The sequence below is a fragment of the Vanacampus margaritifer genome, chromosome 8 (assembly GCF_051991255.1).
Source record: "Vanacampus margaritifer isolate UIUO_Vmar chromosome 8, RoL_Vmar_1.0, whole genome shotgun sequence".
NCBI lineage: Eukaryota > Metazoa > Chordata > Actinopteri > Syngnathiformes > Syngnathidae > Vanacampus > Vanacampus margaritifer.
The window spans coordinates 5,352,775-5,374,125 of NC_135439.1; the positions used below are offsets into that span (position 1 = coordinate 5,352,775).

General features: G+C 40.8%; 2 protein-coding genes across 2 annotated transcripts in view; one reads left to right on the plus strand and one right to left on the minus strand.

The window, feature by feature from the left end:
• Positions 1-21,351, plus strand: part of LOC144056210 (olfactory receptor class A-like protein 1) — a 159,504-nt gene that overhangs the window by 40,277 nt on the left and 97,876 nt on the right. The gene's annotated exons all lie outside the window — the stretch shown is intronic.
• LOC144056209 (plexin-A2-like) overlaps positions 1-21,351 on the minus strand; it is a 104,858-nt gene that overhangs the window by 12,669 nt on the left and 70,838 nt on the right. Inside the window, exons 14-23 of the mRNA XM_077572762.1 lie at positions 19,476-19,593; positions 18,494-18,630; positions 17,996-18,163; positions 13,989-14,082; positions 10,541-10,783; positions 8,603-8,746; positions 6,587-6,821; positions 6,186-6,328; positions 4,484-4,752; positions 955-1,021 (exon numbers count right to left, since the gene is read on the minus strand). Coding sequence (XP_077428888.1) covers positions 955-1,021; positions 4,484-4,752; positions 6,186-6,328; positions 6,587-6,821; positions 8,603-8,746; positions 10,541-10,783; positions 13,989-14,082; positions 17,996-18,163; positions 18,494-18,630; positions 19,476-19,593 — 1,618 coding nt within the window. The remainder of the gene's footprint in view (positions 1-954; positions 1,022-4,483; positions 4,753-6,185; positions 6,329-6,586; positions 6,822-8,602; positions 8,747-10,540; positions 10,784-13,988; positions 14,083-17,995; positions 18,164-18,493; positions 18,631-19,475; positions 19,594-21,351) is intronic.

Sequence of the window (21,351 nt, forward strand, 5' to 3'; positions counted from 1 at the left end):
TTTGAGAAAATCATTTTTTCTGTCAGGCTGTGTTTTTGTCACGTGGTATGTTGATGGTTGCGCCAGCTATGTAAATTGGAATAGGCATTAGATTGCAATACCTTCATCAACTACAGCTGGTGCTCTGTTTACGAGTTCGGTTTAGTATGGCGTTGATGTAACCGGGATGTCATAAATCAAAACATGCCATAGTCCAGCCTACGCTAACACACTGGGGTATAGCCATCATTTCAAAAGGGGGGACTCCCGCTCCTGAGAAATCTGAAAATCCTCTGAACGTTTGTTTGAAGAAGGTTCATCCAAAATGGCCTCCCCAAATAGGGAAAAGCTGGGAAGGAGTAGAAGATAGTTTGTACAGTATGTATAGTGTACGTGAACCTGGGGATTTGCTATGATAAAATGCTAATTCATTATCAGTATTATATTTTACTCTTCCTAAACTTGGATGTATTTCAACATAATTTACAAATCACAATTGACAAATTCAAACTACACCCATTGGTCATTGTAACAGTAAAACCAGGGCTGGGCAAACTCTTCAAGGGTCGGAGTCCTGCAGTTTCGGAGGTTTCCCTCTTCTAACACAAGCTGATTCCAATCAACAGGATCGTTATCTGGCTTACGCAGAGCTTGCTGATAAGCTGATCATATTTCAGCTGTGTTGGAGAAGGGAAACACCTAAAACCTGCAGGACTCCGGCCCTCGAGGACCGAGTTTGCCCACGCCTGAACAAAACCCTACTAGGCCATAAGTACCTGTATAATGCAATCAAATGAAAACCAGGAAGTACAATGCTGCACGTCAATATATTGAAAATAAATAAAGTTTCTTATTTAGCGTCACCAACTCTTTAATTGAGAGATGCCAATAATTAATATGGTACAAATAATTTTGATATGTAAAAAGTACTGCTCTGACATGTGCTGCTTAGTTGTGAGAAAACAGTTTTCTTACCTTGAGAAATTTGTGGAGCAGAAAGGCAAACCAGTTGGTCAACATCTTTTCCGCCACCGACTCAGTTCTGCGAAGCAAAAGGGGCGGCGGTGTCATTTCCAGGGGAGAGCTTTGAGTGCTGTCTGCATCTTTTCTATTTAATTCAACAAAGAGGAGCCTGACAGTGTGGGAACCTAAGACACAACATGTGCAGCCTGCGGCGCAAAAAAAAGAAATCCTGAATCCACTTGCTGGGCCTCAGAAGAGCAAGAGTGCTTCACTTTTTGGTGTATTCAAAGACATCGTCTACAGGAGGGACAGCTGTGCGTCACCACTGGGCTGCTTGAACATGTGTCCAGATGTCTTTGTGCGCTGTTTACACTTCTTTTTAATGAGCTTCGCTTCAGATTGACGGAGCCCCCGTGGTGAAGAAACGAGTCATTAAGCATTCAGCAGGCCGGCCGCGCCGCTGGGAAAACAATCTGGAGATAGCCAAAGATGCGGGAGGAAAGGTGACAGCGGAAGAAGCGGACGAATATTTCATGAGTGGCACATGGAAGATAAGCGAGACTGACAAGGACTCTGCCGCCGCTGTACTCGCTCTCCCCCATTAGCTTGTCATCCCGTTCCAGTCGGCCCTGACTCTTTCCATCACTGCAAGCGCTGCTGTCCTTCACCTGTCTGCTCAGGCGCCCCGACGTCTTGGGTTCTCAAATGGTGGTTACACACTGCTGAAGAGAGGCTGGCGTGCCTTAAACTTGACCCAGTTACTCACCCATCAGAAGCGCATGGAAAGGGCTTAGACCGGAAAGAACAATACATGATGAATTACCAATGCTAAAAGACGAATGGCGCTGAAGGAGGCGGGTTAAGATAATGTGGGATTCCATTCCAGGTGGCCCTCGTTACTAATAGGAACATGTTGCAAATATGTGGTAGACGGTACAAATCTATCCTACAGTTTAGATTTGGACCAATTGCGCTAATGATTGTTGATGACGTTGTCGTATCTGCCTCAGTGTGAAAATGCACGTCTGACCACCAGCTCTGAGCTAAAAAAAAAAAAAAAAAAAAGTGCATCCATGTTGAACACTCACCTATCCCCGCACTTTGCTCTGGAATTACAGAGGGAATGTTAGGTGCTAAGCTAACTGTCTTTGCTCAGCTACAAGGTGTAGCGGAATAACTAGCACTGCTAAACAATGACCTTTCAAGGTGCAGAGCTGGTCCTCTAACTAATCTTAGCCCATTGCGGCAAATTAGCTACACTTCTGACAGGTGTTGTTATCACCAAAGAAGGACGGGGAGCTAGGAATGCCACACAATGAGCAAGAAGAAAGAACAGGAGAAGACGCAGATGTGTTAACGGCTGAGCTTACGGGAAATGTAAAGTGGCAAAACACCAGGACAAAAGAAAAAGTCTCAAAAGACCAATGCCGAAGATTGAACAGAAAGTTGGACAATTTGGATGGAAGTCGCCATTTTGGAGGAATTTCAGGGCTTGTACTTTGACAAACTGAGCCCCAATTAGAAATAGGTATCCTAGACCAGTTACTGATAACTACTGTATATCATGGCATTAGTGGTCTCTGGGAGATTTTTATCTGCCATGCAAAATTACTACATTTCATTTAAAAAAGGATTGTTAGAACTGTTAGCAAGTTTTCAATGTAGCATCACTTCACTAACCCCCCACCCCCGAACCACTATACCCTCACTTCCGTACATGAGGGCAGTTCTGAAGCATGGCCATTGATGACGGCATTCAATTATGAATGGGCAGTCGCGATAAACATTCACAGTTTATCCAGTTTCAACAAAAAAGCAACACTAGCATATTAAGCTAGCGTTAGCACTGTGCTCAGGTCAACATTAGCTACGTCTGCTCCGGTAGCATGATTTATGTGTAATGGGAGGTACTAATATATCACAAAATTTGACCAGTTTTAAGTTTTGTTTTTTGTACAATCAATCAAAAAGTTGATAAATGTACTCATGGAGCAGAAATGTTAATTCTGTATTCTAAATCCTTTCACCTGTCTGAGGTCCCTTCGCTCTGCTTCTGTTTGCTAGTCAGTTGTTGGCATTAGAGTGTTGGGCGTTTTTGTATGTGTTTTCTTTTCTTTTTCTTTTTTTTAATTACAAAAGGTGAATACACAGCCTGTATCAGCAAAGCATCTGGGGCCCAAGGTAACAGGTCAGCGTGAGGCCGCAGGGATGTGCCTGGCTGCTATGAATGTGTCCGTGAGTGCATGGCAAAGGGTTGACACCTCGTCAGTCACACATTCTGTCGCTGTTTGACATGGTGGTTTCTCAAAAATCAAAACAGTGGTAGGCTACATTACAAGATGGCGCCAGAAGAGGGCTGATTTATTTAGTTTGTTTCACACATCATTTCACTCATGTATGACTAAAATGTTTTTTTTTTTCAATTGCAAACGCCCCATTTTTTAAATAATACAGTATACAGACGCTCCCCTACTTACGAACATTCGAGTTACGAACAACGGTACATACGAACATGTCTGCGCGCATGTCAAAAAATGTTCGGAAAGAGATGCTGCAAGTTAGATTTTGTATTGCGCACCTTTTTCCGAGTACTGTAGTGCTTCTTTCCGCCGCTAATACCGACGCTTGGCGCTGTGAGAGCTCACCCAGCATTGGAGGCTCAGCAACGTGTCGAGGAGGAGGAAGAAGAAGAAACGCCTGTCGCTCATAGATAAAGCCATCGCACTCTTCGAGCAGCAAGACCCAAATATTGAACGTTGCACAAAGGTTGCAAATCAATTGAATGATGCCATACAGTGCTACCGCATCATTTATGATGAAAAAAGAAGAAAACCGCGCAATCGTCGTTAGATCGCTTCTTTCGGCCAGTTTCTAGTAAATCCTCCAAGGAAGATACTCGTCAACCCTCATCTTCTTCTCCGCGACCCTCAACTTCTTCCTACATTGAAGTTACGGAGGAGGAAGTAACTTTTGAAGCCCATTCCAGCGACGACGAAGAACCTCTCATGATATAAAATCCTCCTCTTCCTCCTCCTCCTCCTCCATCAAATCCTTAAGCATCGAGTACATCTTCCAATAGTAAGTTAAACTTCATTTTATTTATCTTATTACGTACATGTACATACTGTTTGTGTCTCTCGCTCTCTCTCTCTAACATACGTAGTACAGTACTGTACGTATTCTCTTTAAACATAAATTATAATACAAAATATAGCACTGAAGCAATTTACGAACAAATTCACCTTACGAATGATCGCTCGGAACGTAACTCGTTCGTAAGTTGGGGAGCGTCTGTACAGTATTGTGTTCATCTATCTATGCCAGTGACGTATGTTGACAGGCAGAACAGTTGGATGAGAGATGCTACATCTGTGAAACTTTTTTTGCGTACGACATCTATTGTGGACATTTTAAGTGCGATGGCCCATTCACGGATTTTTTGAAAAGCCTTCACCTTCATGAAGCGTGTCATTTAAAAATCATAATTTCCATTGCGAGTAGTGCCATGACATTTTCCCTTAAGTGCAGTACGCCGGCTTACCTGCGCAGCAGCAGCTTGGGGTGGTTCTTGCTCTCCAGGTTGCGCTCTATCAGGTCCGAGAGCAGGTGTTTGAGGATGTCGGTGGCGTACTCCAGCCGCCCCTGCAGCGCCGTCATGATGAGCGAGGCCACGTAGCCCCGGTCCCGCATGGAGAACGAGCGCTGCAGCTCCAGCGTGCGAATGAAAGTCAGTAGGAAGACTTTGTTGTTCACCAGCTGCGCAAACTGCTTCAAGGCTTTCTCCACGCTCGCCTGTCCGCTCCCTGGCACCTGCACGCATCATCCCATCGCGCTCTTTAGATGAAATTGCTTGATTGTGTTATCCAGGGAGCCGAAGCGTTTGAACGCTTTTGATTTATACCAGAGATAATTTAAATATCTCTCAGGATGGACACGACAGACCGCATGAGAATGTAAAAATAGTTGTTTGTTATCAATTGAGATAGAGACATGTTTGTAATCTTTCAGTGTGCCTTTGCAATGTGTTCTATTAATTTAAAGACCCTGTAAATGTGTTACACGTTTGAAATATAATTGCTGATAATGTGCAAAGGTGAAGAACTATATAGTACGGAATGTAGGAGGTATTGCGCGAAACTGTTTTTCACCATTTTAGTGTCCTGATTTTTTGGGGGGCGTGGCTAAAACTGGGCCCGGTGGCGGTAATGCAAAGTGTGTCCGCTTCTGCACACAAGAAGCTTTTTTTCAACGCGGCTCCATCTGCTGGTTTCGACAAGGGACTGCGGCACTTGTGAAATTATTATTATTATTTTTGTTCTACACTTTTATCTGGTTCTGCACCAATTATATTGGGTGCCTCTATAAAGTTTGGGTTATGGTTTTTTTTTTGTTATGGGGTGTGGGGGGAAAACATCCAAAAATCAATCAAAACCTTTCACCTTGTGCAACCAAAATACGTTTTCCACGAATTCCATCCTTTTATTTTTTTTATTTACCCCCCTTTTAACAATATTATTATTTTTTTTTTTCTGAGTATTTTTTTCCCATGTCACCCCCTTATTTTTGTGAAAAACATTTATTGTGGATATCATCAATTTTTTATTTAAATTAAAAAAAATTTTTTTTTATTTTTTAGAATGTATTTATTTTTCTCAAATCCATTTTAGTGGGCATCAATTAATCCCATATTTTTGCCTTTGCGAGCCGGCCTGGTCCCTGTCCCCAACAAATAGCGGGGGTCAACTACATTACTTTCGTCTATCCATTATTTATTATTATTATTATTTATTTTATTTGGTTTACAGTGTATCATGACTAGACTATAAAGAGGAAATGTTTCATCTTAAATCCTTGTCAATACTCCTGGCTACAGGCTTGGTGTTCTCCCAAAAATGCATAAAAAGAACTTTACATGAGAAAACACATCAAGCGCTGCCTTAAAATAACTACAAAAAGTATATTTTGAAAAGTTTTGAGAGAGAAGATGGATTGGCGGTCGCACCGGATGATTTGACAGCACTGCTGAAAGTCGGCGCGAGGCTGCAAACTCCACCAGCTGCTGCGACATGAAACAAACCCAAGACAAACCGCCAAGCGCCAGCTAGCGTTTGCTTACGTCGCTCTGTTTGACAGCACTTTGACAGCCGCGGCCAAGAATACTCAAGCTATAGCCTCCGTTGTATATCAGAGACTTAAGGTGGAGATGTGAGGGCTTTTCAAATGTTACCTTGGATGTATCTCACCTCCAGGTCTCTGAGCACAGGGTGGTCATCAATGCCAGGGAAGAGAACCCTCATAGCATAGGTGCGGTAGTCCAGGTAGGGGATGCCTGCCCGGTCCAGGTCGCTTGTCAGCTCGTTGATGTCCGTCTGCAGCTCCGCGAAGGCTTCACAAAGCACAGAAATACAGTCAGAATTTTGAGAATTCCACCAAATTATACACCGACCTCAAGCCTGTTTTACACTGCCTGTAAGACTTCCAAGGTTCTACAAACGACCCAGCTTCCACTAAAAAACCTAGTTGAGATGTATCACTTCAATATACTTTCTCGACAAGTTACTACTTTCCCATGAGGCAGGGCTTTGGTGCCATCTTGTGGCATGCCTTCCCATGTTCCCACTTATTCCAAATTGGCATTCCTCACCCTCCTTGCACTCCAGAGCCACTCGAGACTCCAGGTTGTCCATCTGCAGCTGCAGCCGCTTTAGGGTCAGGTCATTCTCGTGCGATTTGCGTCTGTAGGCCAGCAGGACGATGACCACCACCACCAGAAGCAGCCCCCCCCCAGCAGTGATGCTCATGATGGCGGGCAGCGTGAGGAGGCTGTCTGAGCGGATGTGGACCTCGCCCGGAGAGATGTGAAGTCCTCCCACTTGGACCTGGACAAGACAATATGGAATGGTGTGGCGTACCCAAAGAGAAATCAGTTCAAAATAGGGAAACACTTTTGAGTTTGGGTATTCAGCCTCAATATTATTATTGAATTCCACACAAACTCTTCCAAGTGTGGCACACTGTAAACTACTATTGCGTTTGACGTGGAAGCCGTACACTGCAAAAAGGACAGTAGAACATTTAAGAATAAAATATAGTAAAATAAGAAAATTATTATTTCCATAAGGCAAAATTATCTGCCAACAGAACAATTAATTTTGTCTTAAATTTACCTGTAATATTTAAAAAAATAATACTGTGCCCATATCAACCACAGTGGTCTTGAAAATAGTATATTCAGACTAAAACAAGTAAAATTGCGTTTATTTTCAAGCTGTAATAGATATAACTATTTTCTTAAAATTTATAACTAAAAAAACTTAAAAATTCATTTACATTTGGCCAACTTAGCCTGCATATGAAGCAGGGAGGTCACAGGTCCAATTTTTATTGTTTTTGGTATGACCCAGCCAGGGATTGAACCCACAACCTCACAGTCTTGAGGGTTGAAACTCTATCACTAGACAATGAGCTGATACTGGAAAGAGGAAAAATGAGCTTGGCAAATAAAACTAAATAAACCACTTAAAGAGCTAGATTGCACTTTTGCCTGAATGTTTTCTTACTTGAATTTTTCCATTTATTTTATTACTAGATTATGCAAAATCCAGAAGTTTGCCACAAAACAACACTGCTCATCCCGCAAATTTTCTTCAATTGGAATTGGGACCTTAGAAAAGGTAAATGAAATTCTAAAAAATTTAAGGAAAAGCCTGCTGGAATATTGGAAATTAATTTGGGGTTAATCAGAGGCACTTTAAATGATGGCAGGTATTATTTTGCACACAGCCACATCCCACTTCCCTTCTGAAAAAGATTGAAAATAAAATTCCATTGCATTGTACAGGTTATATATAGGTCACGCTGGTGGAAAGTTTTGAAATAATTTATCTTAGTCTCATTTTTTTTTGTATCAACAAAAACTTGGCATTTAAACAGGGGTGTGAAGACTTTTTATATCTACTTTGTACAAATTTGTCGCCACCATAGGAAAAGAACTGGACACTTTGTAGAGATAAAACTGTACCAAAAAAGCTCAGCAACTACAAGCAATATTGATTTAAAGACAATCTGGTAAATTGTTTGATAAGTGGCTAGGAACGTATCTTATCCAGGCCTTATTATGTTGGATATCGTTTATCAATGGGCTTCACACTTCTCTCTCTCTCGAAGAAGAATGTTGGGCTTTTATTGTATTTTATCCACTTTGCAACCACTAGACCACTTGGTATTAGTAGCAAACCTCTCTGTATGGGGACATTGGTTCTTTATTGGCTATATACCGGTACTTTAAAAAAAAATCCCCTCTCAAAGTAAAAATTTAAGACTCTGTGTAGCAGGAGTAATACAAGCCAGCCATGGATCGTTTCTTTTGCCCGTGGCCTTGTAGTCTTTGGAAAACTTTAAAGTCGCTTGAGATTAGTTTTGCTGTGGTTTTCAAGCTCTTTTTCCAATTTGTGCAAGTGCGCCTGTCAATAATTGTGTAGGGGGGGGAAGTGCTGTTGCAATTGGCTGGCAAGCAGACCGTAAATGACACACAATGACAAGAGACAAAGCCTTCCGTTGACCCACAAAACACAGCAACATGGCAAATGTGCACTGACCCACATCCACACCATGCAAGTCATCAGACGCCATGGCCAGACGGCGACACGTTAAGACTGACCAGGACTTTGTGCTGGCCGGTCAGGTTGGGCGGCTCGCAGAGTAACTGGGTGTCGGACACTGTGAGGGAGCAGGGTGTGTCCCCGATCAGCACCGTGTAGTTGAGCCGGGCGCCGCCCGACGCCGATGGCACCAGGTTGCGACCCTGCGTCGTCGAAAAGCAAGAAATTTAAAAACTGCTGAACGGGCGCCAAGGTTTTTCTCACTGTGCAGCAGATGCAGCCTCGGGCTGCTAATTTGATTACTGCTGAATTGCATTAGCATATAAATGATCATCGCGGATAAGAATTAATCTGGACTAATTCTTTAAAACCCATTTTGCAAAATGAAAGACCCCCTGAATTCAATGTTGTTTACTGCGTTCCGATTTCAATTAAATGTTTACGATGCAAATTTTGGCTAATTCGTTTCATCAGCTCTCTTGGAGAATATACCGCCAGATTGTACAAGGTGTTCTCTGATCCCTGAAAAGTCTTAAATGTACACATAATCCTTAAATCCACCTTTCAAAGTGTTTAGTATATGATGAATTGGAATTCATGAAACTAAGAAATTAGGCTGCTCGATTATGGAAAACATAATAATCACGATTATTTTGGCAATGATTGAAATCCCGATTATTCAAACAATTATTTATTTTTGGGTACAAAACAAGAAAATGTTTAAGCATTTAAAAATATTAAGACCAATAAGAAAAAAAATTAAACACTATAAACATGTAAGTTTCTTTTGGACCAACATAATTTATGTACTTATTTATTTATTTTGGCAAAAACTTGAAGTTGGAGTGAAGCTTGAGCACTGTGGACAATTTATTTTTTGGTACAAAACAAGACAATGTTTAAATGTAAAAAAACAAATAAAATACATTAAGACAAATACATTTCTTTGAAACACTATAATTATGCAAGTTCCATTCGGATGAAACAAAATTTATTAAATTTGTTATTTTAAAACTTAAAAAAGGTGCACACGTATAAATTTAAACAACTAAAAAAATTTGTATTAATAATCTTTTTTTTAACGATTATGCTGATTTTGTAATTGTGGAGTGTATAAATTGAAATTGTAGCCCTGCTAAGAAATAATAAATGCTGCAAGCCAAAACGGACAGCAATTAAAAATGACTAGCCGTGGTTGGCCCAGGATGCTTTTTGTGAGAGGAGGTTTGCGAGACTGAGGAAGCAGCCAATTATGTTGTGATCCTGAAACATGAATGGAAGATGACTTAATTGGATTAGGTTTATTGATCCTGGAAAACACCCTTTGATAATCCAGGAAGATAATGCATCTTTAGGCCTTTACTGTCATCAGTGACGGGAAAAGCACTCAACTGATCAGCATTTCCGTTGCAGACTTTTTTGTGTTGACCAGTGAAAAAATTGGCTGGTCCAACCATAATTTTATTTCCAATTAAGAATACGTTAACTACTCTATCATGAATATACACATGTAGTCTAGTATGAGTCTGGTAAAGTTAATGGCAGAAAGATAAAAATTGAAAGCAAAATGTCAGCTCCTCTAACCGCAAAGACAATTGTGATTATTTATTCCCGACTCTGCTGTTACCAAGCAACCTGGAACACCACAATGGATAAAGACAACTATGCCAAAGTTGGATGGCTGATGAAATGTTTTTTTCGCTGCAGTGGATATGAACAAATCACAAACCTGTGTAAACTTAACCCTGAACTCAATTTGATCCCTAATCTCTGTCAGTAACATTAATTCTAGTCTAAACCCCAAATCCCAACACCTAACCACTAACCTTAATTTAAACACCAAATTTAACCCTAACCATCTACCCCTGATCCCAACCCTCAATTAAATCCTGACTAAACCTAACCTGTACCCTAACCACTACCTTACACGACACCTAAAAACCTAACCACCACCCCAAATTGCGTTCATGTCTACAACTCGATAGCCGCTAACGTACTTTTAGGATGATGGGAGCGCCCGGTTTCTGCTCCAGGATGCCAGACAGGCTGAGGGGCTCCAGGTAGGGGTTGGGGTAGTAGACAAAGCTGCTGTTGCTGTAGGTGAGCAACGCTTGGACGTTGTTGAAAACAAAGCCAAACTCGTCCACGTGCTTGACGCTCTCCGCTTGGCCGCCGTCGTACTCGAACTGCAGCGAAGGCGCGAAGCAGCTGATGGTGGTCGTATTCAGCACTTTGCACACCTGCGCACGAGGCAGATACAAGTCCAAATTACCAAAAGGTGCGATAGCTCGGTAAAGCAGTTTCTCAACCTTCATGGCACGCCAACAAACAAAAAATGTTACAGAAAGTAGGAATAGTGAAAAAATAACTAGATGACGAAAGATGGATTTGGAGTTAATAAATAATACTTTTTGGGGAAATTACACCCCAGTTTCATGATACCCTGGTTGCCACATTACCCTACAATAAACCCAATACAGAAAACCCAATAGTTAAAAAAATAAAAATAAATAAATATTTTATTGAACCAGGTAAAAATGTTTGAGAACAAATTCTCATTTACAAACATGACCTCAAAATAAATAATCGACCCCGACTCTGTTTGGCAGCAATTAGCGTTAGAATATAGCTACATTTCATCATTATTCACAAATCTGTTTAAAAGAGTAGGGGAAAAAGGAGCTTTTTTGCAACATGGCCCTGGTTGATCTCTTATACTCTACCATTGTTTCAAGCATTCTCTTCAGTTCAGAGGCTGCATCAAAGCCTTCTGTATGTTCTAGCATTAAAAAAAAAAACATTAATAAAAACGTATACATACGTCTTTGAGAGCATAGTAATATTTAAAATCGAACATATTTATATGTTTTTGAGAGTAAATGAGTTCAGTCATAATCATAGAATGATCACAAAAATATGCGATGAAGTGAGTTGGGTCAAATGGGTCAATTTTGTGAATCGTAAAAAGAACACTTTTATTTTGTATGATAGACTTTGCTGTGTTAGCACACATTCATGCATGTTTCAGCCAAACTTCAAGCAGCCATTTTACATAGTAATGTCTTATATGTCATAGACCAAGGTAGCCAGAGTAATACATTGTATGAACCTTTTATTTTAGTTTTGAAGCAGTATGTTCAAAAATGGGGCATTTGTGTAGTGTATTCCATCATATTAGCATGTGCACGTACTCAAGGTGACTTCCAAGCATCTTTTTTGATCCCTTCACTCACATTTATCTTACAACTGTCATTGTCCAAATGCTGATAACTGCTTCCTGAAAGATGTCTGTCGCGGAAGTTTTTTATCACTAACTCATTATTTTCCTCATTAAACTACTCAAAATCGACATGACCTTAAAGTGTCAACTGTGCAGACTGAATTATAAGCATCAAAGCATTTTTTTTTATATTATTATTGTTATCTCAGCTTTTGCACCGAATGGTTTCAAGTCGCCGTCTTAAAATTTCAAAGCGTTTTTCTTTTTGCCATCCACGCTGGTGTTTTAGAGATATTTACGATAGAACCCGCCGGCCTCATTAAAATCATCTGTGACCCTCTTTCTCGGCAGTCAAAGGTCAACTATAAGCCTCTCTCAGATGGCCAGCAGTTCTGTCAAACGTGCAATTTGAATTTAGCAGCTCAAAAACCCGGGCAGGCATCATTAACACACCATTTAATTGGCTCGGAGCAGAGCGCCGTCTACGCACATCGTAGAGCAGTTTAGCAGCTTCTCTTACATTTGCCTCATCGTGTGTCGGGGTCATGAAAAAAAAACTGTACTACACTTCGGGTCTACCTCAGAACCAGTCATGTGATGAACACTGATAAGGAGCTTTTAAGTGGACCGATGTCTCTTTTCAGTTCATAAATAAGAGTTTTATTTATTTGGAAGTTGGAACATTGTGGACATTGACTTCAAATGCAACAAATGACTTAATATTAAATGCCATGTTGGAATAAGCCATTCTATATGCAGCCTCTCTAAGACTGCTAACTTGGTAAAGCTGAGACTTGGGCCTTAGACAAGGTCTAGGGAATTATGAGCAGTTCGAAATAGCAACTAGTGCTACCATAACACCTTCAGGCTTCTGCTAGCAAAACAATAAAACGTCAGGAAAAGCCTACTCGGACTCTGAAATGTATTTGGTGTAAATCAGAGACCCTATAGTTTGAATTGTGGCAGGTGTGTACTGACTCCCATTGACATGATTTTAATTGTGATTGGTTAATTCTGAATTCAGCCTCATGATCCACAGGTGTCAAATCCAGGTCCAGAAAGTAAAAACGCTGCCACAGTTTAAGCTTTAGCCACAGGAGCATCTAATCAAATGTCAAGTAAACGAGCTCCCAAGTTGCTGATTGAGTGGAAGCAAGGAAGTAAAAACAGAGATGTTGCTGCTGGTTTGACCACAACCTCGACAAGATTGATCTTTCATTGTCGCAGCCTTAGCCATGTAGTTAAAAAGTATGCTTATCTGTACAAAGACACAATTTGTTGGTTCGATTTTTTTTGTTAGCTTTAAGTCCAGCAAGTTAGATTGTTACGGAAGAGGACTAGGGCCAGTGAAGAGGGGGGAAAAAAGGGTTGGCAGGATTCTGACTTTAAAGTGAGAATTCTGACTTCAAAGTCAGAATTCTGTGATTAAAGTCAGAATTTTGAGACTAAAGTGAGAATTGTCACTTTAACCCCGGAGAACCCAAGAACCCTTTTCTTCTTTGGAAAATTATGAATTATACATTAAATGACTGCTATAAGTTCACTGAACACCAAAATATATGTTTTTTCAATTTTAACCCTTTTTTTTAACTAGCTCAGAGTTGCTAATTCATCAAAATATATATATAAAACATACAGGCATTCTGCAACATGATATAATAGATTAACAAAAAAAACACAATTTTACCATCTGATGGTTTGCTGAGAAGATGGTTTTGTTCGGATTTATTTCCAGCTCAATAAAACAGCATGTTGCCAGCCATCTTGTCACCACCACTTTGGCTCATGTAAGTGCAATATTCATCCACTAGATGGCCCCATGCAGGGGTCAGAAGTGGCACTCTGGACTTTTGAAGTTAAATTTGTATTAAAAAAAAAAAAGGTCTTTGTTATTTGAGTAGCGGAATTTATAGGGGCCAAATTTGACCCCGTGGGTTCTCCAGGGTTAAAGTGAGAATTCTGAGATTAAAATGATAAAATGAGAATTCTGAGAATAAAGTGAGAATCCTGCCAACCTTTTTCTCTTCACTGTCGCTAATCCTCTTCCATATATTGTAAACTATCAGCATAAATAAGTCAAATAAACTATAATGAGTCGTGCGTTGAAAGCCAGGCTTAGCAGTGAATCTCCCGCATCTTGAAATCTCCTTCGATTAATCATTGATCAAACGTAAACAACTTGACTAGAGGTTCAGTGCGGCGCGTTAGGGCGACGTCTCACTCACATTGACAGACTCGTGGCCGGCGTATTTGACTCGGACTCGCGGCTCCTGCACCACGTCCAGGTTGGTCCCGGTCACCGTCAGCGTGGTGTGGCCGCTGTGAGGAGGGAAAGACCAACTGATTATCGTCCGAGTCATGCTGCTCCAAACTGTTTGGCTAATCAGAGTGACTAATGCATATGGATGTGTCTTGCAAGCCTTCTAACCCAATGTTTTCCTTAGAGGCGGCGCGGCAGTACACGTACACATTTGGAGAAACTGGCAAAGCGCCACGCTCTTTGTTATTGGGCGGAGTGTCGGATCAAACGGGGGGTAAACCAGCTGGCTTCTATTTTTGTATTCAGTAGCATGAATGCGGGAGCTGTTTGTTTACATATCCGTACGGGTGTGATGAGGTTACAATGAAGGGCTCGCTCTGATCTTTTGCGTAACCTGTGCGAGATCTCACAAGAAAACTCAAGCCGGAGAAGAAGAATTGAACATGTCCACTCCGATGACGTGCCAAAAATCCTGTCGGCTGACACTTCAAAGACTGCAGCTAAGCTCGCATTGGACTCATGGTGGGACTGTGCATCCAAAATGAGACGTTTTGATTGCATCTTTGCAGAGATCCTTCTCTCTCTCTCTCTCTCTAATCTTCATCTACAGGGAAACAGCGCCCAACAGTGCCACATGAGTCCAAACTAAGTTTGGTCCTTCGTTAAATGACAGGTTTCCAGTTCGAGAAATTTCAACTTTCAAATCTGTCGTTGACAATGACATGATCACTAAAATGATGTCCCAAAATCCTCGACCTAGTACAGGTTGGAAATAAGTAACAATAAATAAATAATGTAGGACCTTTTTTTCCAGATACATGAGCATATAGATAAAATAGAGAAACAGCATTTTGCAGTTCATCCAAGAAAATCCACAAACAGATCAAATGAAAATGTGTAATAATTAGAAAAATAATAATCGTAAAAAAAAAATAATCTTTTTTTCAGAAAGAAAAAAAGAAAAATACTGTAAAAAAGGAAAAATAATAATCGTAAAAAAAACATTTATATTTTTTTAAGAAAGAAAGAAAGAAAAATACAGGAAAAAGGAGAAAATTGAAGAAAAAAAGGTGGGGGGGAAGGAAGAAAAAAATACTATCAAACTTTTCTTACCAGTTTACCCTATGATTGCTCTCTACTGTTTGACGTTGTGGTTATGCAACGGGCATATGTGAGATGAATTAAAAATGTACTTTTTAAGTCTGATTTTCCCTCGATGCACAGATGTTCCTTCGTCCTGTCTGTTTGCATCCTTGGCAAATTAAAGCAAAAAAAAAAACATCAAGTGCTAAACATCTCATGCCAAACGTGTGGGACGTATATTCTATCTTTAGTGGAATCGCCTTGTAAAATGACAAAATAATGAAAACAGCCACACATCTTTACCTTAGTAGTGACTGTTTAACTTGCTATAAACCCACATTTTGCAAGGTGGTGTTGACAAGAGTAATTTCAACCCTTCAAAACTTGGTCATTCAGCGTTAAGCGCATATCCACTAAGACGCTTCAGTACATGTTTTGAGATTCTCCCAGCGAGGAAATAAAACGTCTTGACTCATCTCCGTAAAAGCAACACGCATTTGTTTTTGCGCCCCTCATCAACATGGGGCCCCGTTTTCAATTTGTCTCTCGCTCATTTCGCCGTGCTCCCCTAATTAAACAGCATATTCAGCACGCAAACACGAGTTCCAAGAGCCCCGCGGAGCCTGCTAAGATACAACCGTTCATGAAACATTACACGACTAAAATTAGCAGTTTGCCTGCGAGCGGCGCTGGCAAATCCCTTTTGTGCAAGGTGCCCCTGAATTTTCACATCGTCTGAGCTGAGTTGATCTCCCGAAACTTCTTTAAAAGTCAAGAGGTAGAAGCTTCGCAAGTGGATGGGGGGGGTTTTCTCATTTTAACACCGTGATTTTGATATCTCATTAGGTCTCATTTTAACTTTTGTTTTTAAGCCTTTGTCAGTCACCTTTGCAAAACATTACGTTCATATTGCGATGTTGTTGACGTTTGGTTGATGGCGATTGGCGTCTCAAGAGGTCCGTTTTTCATGACTGTCAGTCATCTGCAAAAAACAGTACGCTCATAACCCGAGGTTGGCAACACTCGGGTAATTAAAACAAAGTGAAGGCAAATTGGCATCTCAAGAGGTCTTTTTTTCAATACCGCTTCGTTTTCATGATTTTGTCAGTCATCTACTTATAACGCCATGTTTATTAACTCTTTGACTGCCAGACGTTTTCAGAAAAGGGATGCCATGGGTGCCAGCCGATTTAAGCATTTTTGACTGATCTTTCAAGGTCCACAGAAAATTATGTGTTTGGACTATGGAAACACACATACTACCAAATGAAAGATTGGACTCTCATCTTTCATCAGAAAAAAAAGTTTGTTTCTACCTTATTCCGTTTTTCAGTAATCAACAATAAAAAATGGTTAATTTCACCTGTGTTTTGAAAAAACGTATTTTAACGTCTTTGGCAGTCCTCCATAGGATTTTACTAAACGTTATTTAACGTCTTTGGCAGTCAAAGAGTTATAATCCAAGGTTGTCGACAATTGGTTCATTTAAACAAAGTTACTGCGATCAGCATCACAGTTGGACCGAGTTTTGCAAAAAAAAAGATTTTTGTCAGTTATCTGCGCAAACATTCGTCATCCAAGGTTTTCACACTTGTTTCATTGAAAGAAAGTGACAGAAATTCACATCTCGATATTTTTGCACAAATTTTTGATCCCAGTCATCCGCGCAAACATTCATCATCCAAGGTTTTCGACACTTGGTTCATTGAAAGAAAGTAACAGAAATTCACATCTCTATAATGTTCGCAAATTTTTGATACTAGTCAGTCATCCGTGCAAAACATTACAATCATAATTAAAGGTTCTTGATTCTTGGCTCTCTAAAATAAAGGAACTTCAAGTTGACCCAATTCTCCCTTTATCTTCATGACTGTCAGTCATCTGCTGAAAACATTTTATTCTTAATGCAAGGTTGTCAACACCGATCAGTAACAGTGACGACAATTGGCATCTCACGTTTTTTTTCTTGACTTAGTCATCTGCGCAAAAAGATTATTTTTATAATCCAAGGTTGATGGAACTTGAATATTTGAAGCGGTTTATTGGCAAACTGTGCTAATACTTTTTTTCAAACAGTAAAACCGTTCTTTTTTTTAAAAAAATTTATTGTGCAATAAATGTCATGAAAATTGGATTAAGCCTGTACAGTTCTGTCACTGGCTACTCTTTGTATCATGGGACGCAATGTGTCATTAGCAAAAGTGTCTGTAGCTAACAGGAATTATGCACAGTTCTGGTGCATGATTTTGAATCTGTAAGCCATTTATTTTTAAGGGTAATGTTGATTTTGAAATTATATTACACTTTTGGAGGTTATAGTTTGTGGTATATTTACTGATCAGCTGGAAAGAATCGGCCCATATTTTGCATTTGCCGATTAATGGATGATGTCATTGAAAAGACAAAATAAGACATTACAGCAAACAAAATCTGGTTCACTCCAAGGACGTTCTGTGCCGCCATAATATCTTGAGTATTGAGTTTCCTTCCACCCATGTTACATGTATTGAACATTTCTCAGCATTTTTGGGAGAATTTTTAGGGTTTAATCCCCCCCAATGCATTTCGATGGCCGTCAATTATATGAGAATTTTGGCCATTTGTGGGCCGGGTTATTGTTTATTTTAAACTTGCTGATCGATGATCGGCTCCAAAACCCTGATTTACTGTTTAAATGACTAATATAGGTGATTCAATTGACATGTCAGATTTGTTTCCTTTGTGTTCTGTAAAAAATATATTTCCAAGCCGCAGTTGAAGAGGTTATGTCTTCTTTTAAACAAGTCTTTCCATTGACCATCAGAAGTGTCCCTCACACAGAGCAAATTGTTTTTGTTTATTTTTCCATGAGATACTAACAATATATTCCGGCGTAATCTTTAGTGTTACCTTGCAATGCTCCACAGGGGCTCAATACGCTGCACCGTGGGGTCTTGTATGTACTCAAAGGACAGACTACCAGGAACCTTGGCCCGGTCCACCCTCAGACCGACTTGCACCGGCCCCGCTCCGGTCACGGACGGAGCAGAGAAGCAAACAATCTCCGACATGGTCCTCCTGTTGCGGGGGGAGTAAAAAGGCGGATTTTTTTTTTGTTTCCACCTTTGATTGTGGCAAGGGTTCATTATAGCCTGTCCCATTTACTTCTTATTACTGACACATTAGGGATGGAACGGTGTAATTAGAGGGCGCTGGAGCTAATGGCCCCTCGCCTCACCCTCTTGACTCGCTGTCAGGCGTTCTTAGCTTTAAATAGACACGCACGACAATACCCACTGCAATTGGATGCATGCCGCCCCCCCCCCCCCCCCAACCCCGCTCTTGCTGAGTGATGTTTGTTGCAAACAAAATGTAAGCGGGAAGAAGCCTTTTATGCACTTAGCTCACCGGTACAGCTCGCATGTTTGGTTGCCAAAGTACACGGTGACGGAGCTGCCAGCACCCAGATTGTCGCCGACGATGGTGACCTTGGTACCCCCCGATTCCGGCCCTCTGCCTGGGGTAAGCGCCAGCAAGGAAAGGGTCTGTTGAGAACCACAAATCAAGAGATTTTTGGTAAATATCTGGTTTTGAAGCCTCATTTCATGGCACAAAAAAAGGATTTATGAGTTTGACCTAGCTGGCAAAAAATATTAGGTGAAGGGTTGATTACTAAGGTGTCTTCTCTCCTTCATTGTATTGTGTCGTTTCTATGAATGTCAGATCATTGAACCTGACGTTAGGAGTGTGCATCACTCCAGCAAAAGACAATTCCATACGTATCTCGATTTATGGGGTGCGATACGAGTCGAGAATGAGACATTTTAATGTGGAACAGTTGGATTCGATGCACTCACATCTTTTTAAATTTACCATAGGTGTTGAAGAGTTATCTTTAAGAGCTGTGGATTAGTCGGGGTTGGCTGATGACTCTGCATGCGAGTTGTGGCCAAAGCTCGCTTGTATCTCTAATTTAGGCTCACAACACGAAGCCAAAGCTCATCCTCCTACTCGGTAGAGCCTTTTATTACTTCTGCCTGTCACTATAGGTTGCTTGCATACTCTTGATAGATGAAAGAAGATAAATTATTTGTGTAAAAAAAAAAAAAAAACTGGACCAATTAAAGTGAAACTGGGTAATTTCACACTTGATGCACCAAAGTGCCACAGCACAGTGGTTGGTTATCACTGCGATAACAGGCAAGTCCTGCTGTTAGATAGGCAGGGGAACAAATGCCATCTCTTCAGAAGGACATTAAATAACAATTATTAGCTCACAGACTAATATGCAAGATTGTTGTGAACAAAAGCTCTGTAATCAAGTATTCTATTGTCTGCTTCTCCAATTGGTAATTACAGATTGAATGGATTAAATGGAGCGTTGATTTACCACAAAAGAGTAGAGCTGGTGGGACTGCGCGCGTAGTTCCGGTCTGCATTCGCCCACGCAGAGCTTGACCGGGCCCGCCGCGCTTCCTTTGGGGGCGGCCGCCATCTCGCACACGATCCTGGAAACGTAAATACAAGTCATCAGGCAGCCACCAGAAAACATCGCGTTTCTTTTTTGTATGGGTGTGCATGGAAGCCTTATCTGGACTTGAAACATTAATCCACTCTTGACACCCTAATTCAAAACCCTGATCCAGGCTTGAAGCTCTACTTTGAAACTTTCTTTGACTTGAAATCCTAAACTTGAAAATCCTTACCAAGGTTTGAAGCACTGACTTGAAACTTTAATCTTGTTTTGAGAACCCTAATTTGAAACATTAACCCAGCCTTGAAACCCTCATTTTAATCCTAATATACAGTATAATATATATTAACAGGAATTGCTAACCCTGTCTTGAAACCCTATTTTGAAATCTTACCCAACCATGAAAACCTAATTTGCAACCCTAACCTTTATTTGAATTTCTAACCCAGGCTTGAAGCTCTGCTTTGAAATCATAATTTTGTCTTGAAACCCTACTTTGAAATTTACCCTGTTTTAAAATCCTAACATGAAACCCCAAACCTTGTTTAAACTCATATTTGAAATCCTGCCTCTGTCTTGAAACCCTAATTTAAATCCTAGTATACAATACATTTAAAACCCTAACCCTGGCTTGCAACCGTCATTTGAAATCAATAACCCATTATTAATATGATACACTGCCAAACACTCATTTGAAACCTAACTGAAAATGCTAACGCTAACGAAAATGCTTACAATCCAAATTTAAACCCCCTACCCATATTTGAAATCCTAGCCCTGTCTTGAAACCCTAATGCAGACTTGAAACCCTACGTCTTGAACCCTACTACAATTATCTTGTCCCTTTTTTGAAACCCTAATTTGATACCCTAACCCTAGATTAGGTTAGAGAAACCCTCAATTGAAACTGGAATCTGTAACCGAGGCTTGAAATCACTTTTCAGTGCTTACTTTGAAAATAAAATATTGCGATTATTAAAGCCCGGTTCCGTGTTGTGCTTACTCAGTGAGTGTCACACTATTTACAAAGCAGACTATCTTTAAACATTGCATGGGAAACACAAGGCAGATCACGGTTTGCTAGCTGAAGATGCATGCGCAAAGCCACAATCGCACCCGTTCCCGGGGGGCTGCAGGCTGCTGTGAATGAGGCTGCTTTCATAAAAGTTGCGGGTCAATGTAGAAGACCATCTTTCTTCCTAATGGAAAACAGCTCCACAACTCAGATGATAAACTACCCCCCCCCCCCCCCCTTCCCCCATCCACAGCTCCATCGCCGCCCACTATTACCTGCAGTTGTCATGACAACGTACGAGTTTCCACAATAAATCCGTATTGTCTGCCGGGTCAATAAGATAAAACGTGCCATGAATACGCCATCAAATAAGTGACTGAAAATAATGTCCCTTAAATCAGTGCTGTCTTCTTTTAGAGCGCATGGTGAATCGTCTAGTTTTCTCATTTTCCTTCAGCATGTTCTGTTTTTTTTTTCTATGTACAAGGATATAAATTAGAAAGCCTTGCAGTGTGAGCCCAATCACATTACATGGCTGCAAGAGAAACACATGGCTAACAGATTGTCCCTCCAGTCAGCGACATGCCGCGCATTTCAATTACAGCTGAGCCAGCAGCCTCCAAACAGCAGCCAGCACAAACGTTGGCTCTGACTGCGCCAGAGCCACAGCAAGCCCCGCCTTTCACGAAAGTCCCGACATCCCTATGTGGAAAATTAACACACTTTAAACCAAACTACGGCACCGCGACAATCTTCATAAAGCTGAATGATACGATG